Genomic DNA, 12,792 nt, shown 5'->3' on the forward strand with positions numbered 1-12,792 from the left:
ACACACGTACACGCACACACGCACACGCACACACTTCAATAACTATTTTGTCCTCCTTTGAGTGTGACAGACTTCAAAAGGTGGATGGTAGAATGAGGTATGCTGAATGCTGCTTACAAACGTCACTTCATATCTCTCTCTTGCTCTCTCCCCGTCTTTCTCTCCCTCTCCTATTTCTCCATGTCACTCTCTCTTTCTTTCTTTGTTTTGGCACGTTGTTCTGCCCTAATGCCGTTATCAGACTTTTCTCAGCATGTTAAAAGAAAAGGGTGAAATTAGCCCTCTCAGTCGGTGCTTGCATTCAATTCTATTAGCATTCACAGTTGGAGAAGCAAGCCATAAAGATGCAATTAACTACAACAGGCAGGGCACAACTGTGTGAGATATTCACAGGCCTCTGTAGCAGAAAAGCAAACCAGAAAGGTCTATTATGTCCAACACCAACGCACACACGCACGCACACACACACACACACACACACACACACACACACTCAGTACAGGCTGTCTGATGAAGCAGATGTTGAGCGTTGAAAGGTTTCACGGGGCATAGAGAAAAAGCTTCAGGGAATACTAGTGCAAGGCGAGGGCGGCAGGAGGCTTAGGCTAAAAGCAGCGTGCTCTCTGGGAGCCGCCATCTCATATCGCTGCAATATATGTTCACAGAAATCCCCAGCGTAAACAGCGGATTTGAAGGGGTTTTGTATGTGGCAACGCTACGTGGGTTTAATTTCTTGCTTATTACTGTGAGGGTTAGATGATGAATTCGACCTGCTGCTGCACCCTCTCTACACACACAGGGCCTAGTGCGCATGCATGCATGCAAACATACACACCAAAATGACTGCCCAGTGTCAGTAGTTTGGTTTATTTGTTGGGTTTAGTCCAGGGAAAGCCCAGTGTCAGTAGTTTGGATTATTTGTTGGGTTTAGTCCAGGGAAAGCCCAGTGCCAGGAGTGTGGTTTATTTGTTGGGTTTAGTCCAGAGAAAGCCCAGTGTCAGGAGTTTGGTTTATTTATTGGGTTTAGTCCAGGGAAAGCCCAGTGTCAGTAGTTTGGTTTATTTGTTGGGTTTAGTCCAGGGAAAGCCCAGTGCCAGGAGTGTGGTTTATTTGTTGGGTTTAGTCCAGAGAAAGCCCAGTGTCCGTAGTTTGGTTTATTTGTTGGGTTTAGTCCAGGGAAAGCCCAGTGTCAGGAGTTTGGTTTATTTGTTGGGTTTAGTCCAGGGAAAGCCCAGTGCCAGGAGTTTGGTTTATTTGCACTAGGCAGACCGGTTTATGTTTTAACTCAAAATGAAACCCATCATTCCTATACAAATGTCCAGAATGTATTTCTTAGACAATGTAACTGGCTCGAGTGCTGAATTGTCCCACTTGTAAGCTTTCATGAACTGTTATGAGACTCGTGTGACGACACATTACACAAGATTATGTGTAATTTACGGAAAAACCACATGAATTTCATGTGATCACGTGTGATCTTATGTGACGTTAATGTGGTAACATGTAACAACATGTAAAAGCAACATGTGATAACATGAAACTACACATTTGAGCAGATGAAAACATGATATCGGGAAATATAATCAAGAAATGGTGCCGACAGAGATGGTCGCCTCACTTCAGGTTCTTAGGAAACAATGCAGTAATTTGTTTTTTTAATGTTTTATTTCTTACGTTGTTAGCCCAGAAAATCTCAAGTGTTATTACATACAGCCAGGAAGAACTGTTGGATATAAAAGCAACGTCAACTTACCAACATTATGACCAGGAAATACGACTTTGTTTGGACTTCCACCCTGGACATGGGATCTTATCCCAGAGGCCGACCCAAAACAACGTGGTCGCCGCAGGAGAGGCAGACGGAGCGGCCTCCTGGTCAGACTTAGAATGCGGACACCCCATCCACCGCTTCCGAGCATATTACTCGCCAATGTCCAATCTCTAGACAACAAGGTGGACGAAATTAGGACACGAGTTACCTTCCAGAGAGACGTCAGCGATTGTAACATTCTCTGTTTCACAGAAACATGGCCCACTCTGGATATGTTGTCAGAGTCGGTTCAGCCACCCGGTTTCTTCACGCATTGCGCCGACAGAAACAAACATCTCTCTGGTAAGAAGAGGGGCGGGGGTTTATTCCTCATGATTAACAACTCATGGTGTAATCATGACAACATACAGGAACTCAAGTCCTTTTGTTCACCTGACCTAGAATTCCTTACAATCAAATTCTGACTGCATTATCTACCAATAGAATTCTCATTGATTATAGTCACAGCCACAGCCCCAAGCAGATACCTCAACGGCCCTGAAAGAACTTCACTGGACTCTATGTAAACTGGAAACCATATATCCTGAGGCTGCATTTATTGTAGCTGGGGATTTTAACAAAGCTAATCTGAGAACAAGGCTTCCTAAATTCTAGCAGCATATCGAATGCGCGACACGAGCTGGTAGCATTCTGGATCATTGCTACTCTAACTTCCACGATGCATACAAAGCCCTCCCCCGCCCTCCCTTCAGGAAATCTGACCATGGCTTAATTTTGTTGCTCCCAGCCTATAGACAAAAACTAAAACAGGAAACGCCTGTGCTCAGGTCTGTCCAAAGCTGGTCTGACCAATTGGATTCCACGCTTCAAGATTGCTATGATCACGTGGACTGGGATATGTTCTGGGTAGCCTTAGACAACAACATTGACATATACGCTAACTCGGTGAGCGAGTTTATTAGCAAGTGCATCGGTGATGTCGTACCCACTGTGACTATTAAAACCTTCCCTAACCAGAAATCGTGGATTGATGGCAGCATTCGCGCAAAACTGAAAGCGCAAACCTCCACTTTTAATCATGGCAAGGCGACTGGAAACATGACCGAATACAAACAGTGTAGCTATTTACTCCGCAAGGCAATCAAACAAGCAAAGTGTCAGTATAGAGACAAAATAGAGTCGCAATTCAACGGCTCAAATACGTGACGTATGTGGCAGGGTATACAGTCAATCACCGATTACAAAAAGAAAAACCAGCCCCATCGCGGACATCGACATCTTGCTCCCAGACAAATTAAACAACTTCTTTGCTCGCTTTGAGGACAATACAGTGTCACTAACACGGCCGGCTACCAAAGCCTGTGGGCTCTGCTTCACCGTGGCCAACCTGAGTAAAACATTTAAACGTGTTGACCCTCGCAAGGCTGCCGGCCCAGACGGCATCCCTAGCCGCGTCCTCAGAGCATGTGCAGACCAGCTGGCTGTTGTGTTTACGGACATATTCAGTCAATCCCTAACCCAGTCTGCTGTCCCCACATGCTTCAAGAGGGCCACCATTGTTCCTGTTCCCAAGAAAGCTAAGGTAACTGAACTAAATGACTTCTGTCATCATGAAGTGCTTTGAGAGACTAATCAAGGATCATATCACCTCCACCCTACCTGATACCCTAGACCCACTCCAATTTGCTTACCGCCCCAATAGGTCCACTGAGCAATTTCCAAACGCCTGACGGTGCCACGTTCATCTGTACAAACAATAGTACGCAAGTACAAACACCATGGGACCAAGCAGCCATCATACCGCACAGGAAGGAGACGCATTCTGTCTCTTAGAGATTAGCGTACTTTGGTGCAAAAAGTGCAAATCAATCCCAGAACAACAGCAAAGGACCTTGTGAAGATTCTGGACAAAACGGGTACAAAAGTATCTATATCCACAGTAAAATGAGTCCTATATCGACATAACCTGAATGGCCGCTCAGCAGAGAAGAAGCCACTGCTCCAAAACCACCATAAAAAAGCCAGACAATGCTTTGTAACTGCACATGGGGACAAAGATCGTACTTTTTGGAGAAATGTAATCTGGTCTGATGAAACAAAATAGAACTGTTTGGCCATAATGACCATCAATATGTTTGGAGGAAAAAGGAGGACGCTTGCAAGCCGAAGAACACCATCCCAACCGTGAAGCATGGTGGTGGCAGCATCAAGTTATGTGGATATATTTAAGCAACATCTCAAGAAATCTGTCAGGAAGTTAAAAGCTTGGTCGCAAATGGGTCTTCCAAATGGACAATGACCCCAAGCATACTTCCAAAGTTGTGGAAAAATGGCTTAAGGACAACAAAATCAAGGTATTGGAGTGGCCATCACAAAGCCCTGACCTCAATTCTATAGAAAATGTGTTGGCAGAAGTGAAAAAGCTTGTGCTAGCAAGGAGGCCTAAAAACCTGACTCAGTTACATCAGTGGTCCAAAATTCACCCAACTTATTGTGGGAAGCTTGTGGAAGGCTACCCAAAACGTTTTACCCATGTTAAACAATTTATAGGCAATGCTACCAAATACTAATTGAGTGTATGTAAACTTCTGACCCACTGGGATTGTAATGAAAGAAATAAAAGCTGAAATAAATAATTATCTTTACTATTATTCTGACATTTCTCATTCTTAAAATAAAGTGGTGATCCTAACTGACCTAAGACAAGGCATTTTTACTAGGATTAAATATCAGGAATTGTGAAAAAAATGAGTTTAAATGTAGTTGGCTAAGGTGTATGTAAACTACCGACTTCAACTGTATTCTATACCGTCTTCTGCATCTTGCCTATGCCACACGGCCAACGCTCATCCATATATTTATATGTACATATTCTTATTCATCCCTTTACATTTGTGTGTATAAGGTAGTCGATGTGAATTTGTTCGATTACTTGTTAGATATTACTGCACTGTCGGAACTAGAAGCACAATCATTTCACTACACTCGCATTAACATCTGCTGACCATGTGTATGTGACCAATAAAATGTGATTTGATTTGAACATGGGGGATGCAACATTTTGAAATGTGATTCCATGAAACCACACATGACAACATTTACATGTTTTTCACTCTTAAAATTGCTAAATCTATTTTTCCATGTGATTTTTTTTCACCCATGAAAGTGCAAATTCCTCATGTGATAGTGAGCTTTAACATGTGATTGTTTGTCACGTGGGGTGAAAGCACGTGTTAAAATGTGAACTCTAAATGTAATACATATGAACATATGGTTTCACATGTAAAAAACTGACCTTGCGTGTCTCTTTTGTTTTAACATGAACATTTCAGTTCAACATGTAAAAACAGCTATTTCACATGTGAAATTATGATTTCACATGTGAAGATGCGATTTTCACATGTGAAACTGCATATTTCACATTTTTATAAGGGATGAAATGAAGTGGGGTTTTAAGGTAAGTGGTACACTGTTCAACTAAAATAGTGTAAACGTCTTATCAATATGACTACGTTTCACTTTGTGCTGACTTTTCAAAATAACCCCTCCTGGGATTTGAACTCACAATCTCTGGATTTGTTGGGGTACGCTGATCTTTACTGCTGTTACTCCTGAATCACTATGATAAATATAATAATTTTTCTTGAGTGTATTTTTAACAAAGCTGAGATTTACTTTGAAGTCCAAAGTGTAGGAATCCAAGTGAAATCAGTTATTGACACATGATTTTCCACATGTGAATTCATGTTGTTTTTTCCGTAAGGGAACCTATCAAATTCAAAATTAACTGTCCATTTGCAGAGTATTCAGAGACCATTTCCAATTTGTCCATTATTTATTCATTTGTGTGTCTTGATTCCTCCATGAGGGGAGGGGAGAGGCAGTGGGAGAGGCAGAGGGAAAGCGAGAGAGAGACCCCCCATCCTTCCTTGCTGGGAAATTAGCAAAAGTGTCTTAATCAAATAATGCAGCCAAAAGGACAGACCGACGCAGCCCATTAAGACTCATTCTACGTCTCCTCATGTTTGCTACATAATTGGCTTATCGGATACGGGATTCAGACTTAACCCAATGAGTCCCACCGTATCGCCGGTGTGTTTTGGACTTCTCACCCCTTTTAAACATTGTGGGTTTGAGCTAAATACTTCTGGGTTGTACCGTTGGATTTGTATATGCTGCATCCGTAGATACTAACCATTAGTCTAACGGGGGCTGAGCTAGAGCGGTGTTTGGGAGACAAGGGCTGATCCCGAAGGGGCCTGGTTTCTATACAAAAATATCTGTAGTGTCCGAATGGTTTGAGCTACAAACTATTAAAAGCTATCTATGAAAAGCTGAGTCTCAGCATTTTGCTCTATCATGCTCACAAGCTACACAAGAGCCATTAGAAGGTAAGGGGTTCTTCTACACAGATCATAGAACGTCCCTGGACATAGTGTCTATAATACTGTAATAAGCTCATATAGTTGCTGTCACAAACTCCACACAGTTGTCACTGACTAGTTGGATATTCATTTCGCAGTGCGCAAGCTATTTCTGTACTTACTGCGTTCATATACATTTTTTATCAGGTTTTTGCTTTGGCGGACCTCTTTTTTTTTTTATTGACGTGTCAATGAAACTCATGAATGCAACTGTTTGTCAATTTCTCCTGAAAATAAAATGGTAAATCACTTAATTGTGAGGCTTAATATAAGTGCTGTGTATGCAGATAAAGTCAGATAAATGAAAAGCCAATTTTTGCTGGGATCTCAGGCCTGGTAGTGTTAATCCAAAAAGCTTCTATTACCCCAAATAAAGACGTCAGTATGCTAGTTAATCACAGCCAGTGCTATTAGAGAGAGATGCATTCTGCTAATTGCCTGAATGGAAGCCCTTAACGATGGGATCTTAGAATGTAGAGTTTGATTCGGCTAAGTAGACTGATTGGAGAAATTGAATGGATTGGAATTGCCAGAACAGAAGGGTAGAGGATAGTGGTCTTCACAGACCAGCTGATTCAGACTACGCCCTAGGTTCTATAAAGGCAATAGAGAGCCATTTTGGATGTAACCAATTCCACTACTGTACGTACACACTGAGGATCCCAGACAGCAGTAGGGGCAGCAGCCGTATTAGCAGACACCGGCTACTAGTGCAGAAAGGATCTTAGGCACATCCCAGTTAGACTAACTATCTATCCATTTGTTTTACAGAACTCTATAATAAGTAAAGAGCGTTCTTCCTGCTGTATTGGCAGGAAGGAAATAACCTCAATATATTCAACGACTTAACTTTGTTGACACCTCTCTGTCAGCAACATTCTCATGTTGTGGTGTGTACCCCTCTTTGTTCCAAGATCTATATCTTCATTTCTGAATATAGAATACACCCAAAGTTGCTGGGTAGTGTGTTTTCTTGCTGCTTCATCTTAGTGCTAGTGAGGCAAAAACAACACGCATATGCACACACACACACACAGTCAGTCCGTCGGTATCAACCAGCGAGACACTGAAGGGAGGAGAAAATAGGTCATGATGAGCGATCAGACAGTGAATGACAGGCCAGTAAAATGAACAATCTCTTCAACAAGAATACTAATCATTCTACTGTCAGGAAGACTTCAACTAACAACACACCCGCCACCCCGTGCCGGTTACACATATTAATGGATAACTTGTTTACCAGGGAGGGACACATCTCACTGACTCACTGAGTGGAACCATTCTTCCCCATCTAAAAGTGGAAATGTCATTCATATCCTTACTGGCATTTGGCGATGCTTTTGGATGCTTCCTAAATTACATCCTATTCCCTTTATTGTGCACTACTTTTGACCAGGGCCCACTACTTCTGACCAATCCTTTATTGGGCAGACAGTGTAGGGTTGTTTCGGTCGATAAGGTCAGTGTTGATATTCCCCTTTTTGTAGGCTATTATTGAATTTCCCTTCCTTCCCCGTCTGGCAATTTATATGATGTGTCCCAAATGGCACCATATTCCCTACATAGTGCACATTTATAGGGCTCTGATCAAAAGTAGTACACTACATAGGGAATATGGTGCCATTTGGGACACAGATATAGTCATTTAGAACCGTATAAAGGCCATTGTCAGAACTTGGGAGGAAACATCTTTACAGAGCTACGATGCCTGAACCCTTAACATTGTTTTCTAACATTTAATGTTTTCACTAGGAAACCTTATTTGGTATGATATGTGGTGTATCAAAAGCATCTAATTCTGTGTTATGGGCGAAGGCAGAGGATCCTCTCACCCCATTGCTGACCATTATCTGTGTCTAATGTCTGTGGACACTCCACAGAAAGGGAGAATAAAGACTCCGCACAAAACGACAGAAACCTTTACTCTGCATGCTGCTATTCTTGTCTGCAACCAGTTTTAAATTCAAGCATGTCACATCTGTGGTCCCGCTGTCCTTACACACACACATGTATAAAGTACACATTTATCACAAACACCCAATTTTGGTTAATAGATTTTACTTATATTTAGACATTTTGGAGATTTCATGCTTATTTTGTATGTTGAACCACAACCTAAGCTGCACGCCCATTCTTTCACCAATAGAAGACCGTCCATGCAAACCAATACATTTGAGATGACTTATTTAAGTACTGTAGTTTGATAGGTTTGACATGATTGTCAAAGCCATAAATAAAGTTGTCCTTCCACATTTGGTTCCTGATGCGCTTTTCAAAGAATATATATAATTTTTTTGTTTAACCTTTATTTAACTAGGCAAGTCAGTTAAGTACAAATTCTTATTTACAATGACGGTCTACCCCGGCCAAACCCTAACCTGGATGACGCTGGGCCAATTGTGCGCTGCCCTATGGGACTCCCAATCATGTGATACAGCCTGGAATCGAACCAGGGTCTGTAGTGACGCCTCTAGCACTGAGATGCAGTCTCTTAGACCGCTGCGCCACTCGGGAATCCATAATAAAAGGGGGCATAAAAACCAGGTCCTTCAGTCCTGCAATCAGTTCATGTTTGGTGTATTATTTTCCTCCTGCAGGTCCTGAGGGTCTTGGATTCAGCATCACATCACGTGACGTCCCCATAGGAGGCTCCGCCCCCATCTATGTCAAGAACATCCTGGCTCGGGGCGCTGCTATCCAAGATGGCCGCCTGAAGGCTGGCGACCAGCTGCAAGAGGTGAGAGGCAGAATTAATGAAGTCTCTTTCTTCTGGCTATTTCTTCCTCCTACTTTACCCCTTCCTCTTCATTACCCTTGTCATGCTCCAACCCTTACTTTGTCCTCTTCCTTCCATAGATTTTGAATTTTGTTCTGAGACATCCAATCAACATTGTTTTATGTGATATGGAATAAAACACCTTTATGTCCTATGTCATTCATGATTGTTGTGTCTACACCAATGCCATTACCGATATGCTTAAGACACTAAGGCTTATTGAATGGGCTTTGCCATTGAAAAGAGTCTTATAGGGATATTTTGGCAATGAGGCCCTTTATCTACTTCCCCAGAGTTTTTTTTTTTTTACTAGGCAAGTAAGTTTATAACAAATTCTTATTTACAATGACGGCCTACACCGGCCAAACCCGGACAACACTGGGCCAATTGTGCACCGCCCTATGGGACTCCCAATCACGTCCAGTTGTGATACAGCCTGGATTCGAACCAGGGTGTCCGTAGTGACGCCTCTAGCCCTCAGGTGAACTTGTGGATAACATTTTTGTCTCTTCGTGCAGTTTGAAGGAAGTTGCTAACTAGCACAATTGTGAACTAGCGTTAGCGCAATGACTGAGTCTATGAATATCTGCTGGCATGCTTCTAGTCATTGTGCTAACACTAATTAGCATTGGCTTGCGAAACTACCTCTAATTTCCTTCATACTGGACACAGAGACATAAAAAGGTATACACGAGTTCATCTGACTCTGGTGAAGTAGATAAAGCGACTTGTTGCCAAAATTCCGAAGTATCCCTTATATCACAGAGTGGAGTACCTGTAGGGCTGTTTACCTTGGGCTCTGAGTGGCTAAAGATAGGGAAATTAACGTAATAATCTTGTGTCAACAGTCCAATCAGAATGACATGAAAATCATAGACTATGTAATTGGAAAATGTCCGCTCTTAGAAATACCCCATATTTATAGATGTCAGGCAGTCACAGCTCCTCTATGAAAACAGAGGACGATTATGTGTAGAATGGAATTAGTAATTGTTTCAAGACAGTACAAGGCAGTAGCACATGAACACAAGTTAGCAACATGTATTAATACATACCCTATATCTACCCGTGTGTGTGTGTGTGTGTGTGTGTGTGTGTGTGTGTGTGTGTGTGTGTGTGTGTGTGTGTGTGTGTGTGTGTGTGTGTGTGTGTGTGTGTGTGTGTGTGTGTGTGTGTGTGTGTGTGTGTGTGTGTGTGTGTGTGTGTGTGTGTGTGTGTGTGTGTCCAGGTGAATGGGGTAGACCTGAATGGGAGGAGTCAGGAGGAGGTGGTGGCTCTACTCAGGGTCACCCCCATGGGAGGAACAGTCAGTCTGCTAGTCCTACGCCAAGAGGACTCCTATCTACCTAGAGAAGTGGTAAGTTAATCAAATGTCAAATTTACTCACATCACCAATCACTTGTCCACACCATCGCTACACCTACCCTACTTTTCACACCTCTGATATGGAAGTAGCCCATAGTAATGGAGTCTTCAGCCGTATTACGGCTATCCACACTCCCATCAACACCAGCTCAATGTCACCCCTTTGTCTATGACCTTCTGTCTTGGACCTCATTATCAGTACCATAGGGATCCACATGAACTTGCTCCAGACTTATCCCTCCCACCCCAAACACAGCTCAAACACTTCCCCGGCCCTGTGCCTGGCCATCAGGCTCCCTTTGTTTTGAGGAAGGGCTGATTTAAGGCAGGTCAGGGGCACGTCTCTGTGTGTTTGTCTGTCTAGTGTTTTATCAGGTAAACAGTATTATCCTGCCTCTCCTCCCCTGTCTGTCCTCTGACCATGCAGCCATTATAGAGCCCAGTCCCCTTAGGATCACCAGTAGATATGGTATGAGTCCACAATGGCACCTTATTCCTTACATAGTGCACTTCTTTTCACCAGTACCTGTTGGACCATGGTCAAAAGTAGTACACTATGTAGGGAATAGGGTGCCATTTGGGACGCAAGAGATTTGGACTGGCCCTTCCTCCAAGTCACATTAACACAGACCTTCTCCAGGGGTTGGTTTGTCTACCACTCTCCTATCTGACACTGGATACACATAATCTCTCAGACCCACACATGGGATACCATACATGCACACACATACGCACGCACGCACACACAAACACACACACACACACACACTTTTATGTAAGCAGTTCTGGGGTGACTTTCCCTGTCTGGCAACAGATGGTGAGGATAGTAAGGATAGTGTCCTGCCCTCCTCCACCCTCCATTCAGCAGGTCTGACAGTCTCCCTGTCATCTGAGTGGCCTGGCAGACACAAGGGTTTAGGCTTTAACCCTAACTTTACCCTGTAGCACTCAATCTGTCTCTGTGTTTACCCTAACTCTATCCTCTATATTATTCGTAGACGTCTATTTACCACCACATACCGATGATGGCACTAAGACCACACTCATCGAGCTATATATGGCCATAAGCAAACAAGAAAATGCTCATCCAGAAGCCGCGCTCCCTGTGGCCGGGGAATATAATGCAGGGAAACTTAAATCTGTTTTACCTCATTTCTACCAGCATGTCACATGTGCCACCAGAGGAAAAACAACTCTAGACCACCTTTACTCCATACACAGAGAGGCGTGCCAAGCTCTCCCTCGCCCCCTTCATTTGGCAAATCTGACCATAATTCTATCCTCCTGATTCCTGCTTACAAGCAAAAACTAAAGCAGGAAGTACCAGTGACTCGTTCAATACAGAAGTGGTCAGATGATGCGGATGCTACGCTACAGGACTGTTTTGCTAGCACAGACTGGAATATGTTCCGGGATTCATCCAATGGCATTGAGGAGTATACCACCTCAGGCACCAGCTTCATCAATACAGTTGAAGTCGGAAATTTACATACACTTAGGTTGGAGTCAATAAAACTCGTTGTTCAACCACTCCACACATTTCTTGTTAACAAACTATAGTTTTGGCAAGTCGGTAAGGGCATCTACTTTCTGCATGAAACAAGTAATTTTTCCAACAACTGTTTACAGATGGATTATTTCACTTATAATTCACTGTATCACAATTCCAGTGGGTCAGAAGTTTACATACACTAAGTTGACAGTGCCTTTAAACAGGCTGGAAAATTCCCAAAATGTATGTCATGGCGTTAGAAGCTTCTGATATGCTAATTGACATCATTTGTTTCAAGTGGAGGTGTACCTGTGGATGTATTTTTGAAGGCCCACCTTCAAACTCGCTGCCTCGTTGCTTGACATCATGTGAAAATCAAAAAGATATCATCCAAGACCTCCACAGATCTGGTTCATCCTTGGGAGCAATTTCCAAACGCCTGAAGGTACCACGTTCATCTTTACAAACAATAGTACGCAAGTACAAACACCATGGGACCACACAGCCGTCATACCGCTCAGGGAGCAGACACGTTCTGTCTCTTAGAGATGAACGTACTTGGGTGTGGAAAGTGCAAATCAATCCCAGAACAACAGCAAAGGACCTTGTGAAGATGCCGGAGGAAACAGGTACAAAATAATCTATATCCACAGTAAAACGAGTCCTATATTGACATAACCTGAAAGGCCTCTCAGCAAGGAAGTAGCCACTGCTCCAAAACCACCATAAAAAAGCCGGACTACGGTTTACAACTGCACATGGGGACAAAGATTGTACTTTTTGGAGAAAAGTCCTCTGGTCTGATGAAACAAAAATGGAACTGTTTGGCCATAATGACCATCGTTATGTTTAGAGGAAAAAGGGGGAGGCTTACAAGCCGAAGAATACCATCCCAACCGTGAAGCACGGGGGTGGCAGCATCATGTTGTGGGAGTGCTTTGCTGCAGGAGGGGCTGGTGCACTT

At 43.1% G+C, this 12,792-nt stretch overlaps 1 protein-coding gene across 2 annotated transcripts in view; it reads left to right on the forward strand.

Moving 5' to 3' along the window:
- LOC106578541 (partitioning defective 3 homolog) overlaps nt 1-12,792 on the forward strand; it is a 568,924-nt gene that overhangs the window by 271,376 nt on the left and 284,756 nt on the right. For both annotated transcript variants that reach the window (XM_014157480.3, XM_014157481.3), the window contains exons 10-11: nt 8,793-8,932; nt 10,200-10,328. In XM_014157480.3, the coding sequence (XP_014012955.1) occupies nt 8,793-8,932; nt 10,200-10,328 (269 nt within the window). The remainder of the gene's footprint in view (nt 1-8,792; nt 8,933-10,199; nt 10,329-12,792) is intronic.

The sequence above is a fragment of the Salmo salar genome, chromosome 19 (assembly GCF_965601325.2).
Source record: "Salmo salar chromosome 19, fSalSal1, whole genome shotgun sequence".
NCBI lineage: Eukaryota > Metazoa > Chordata > Actinopteri > Salmoniformes > Salmonidae > Salmo > Salmo salar.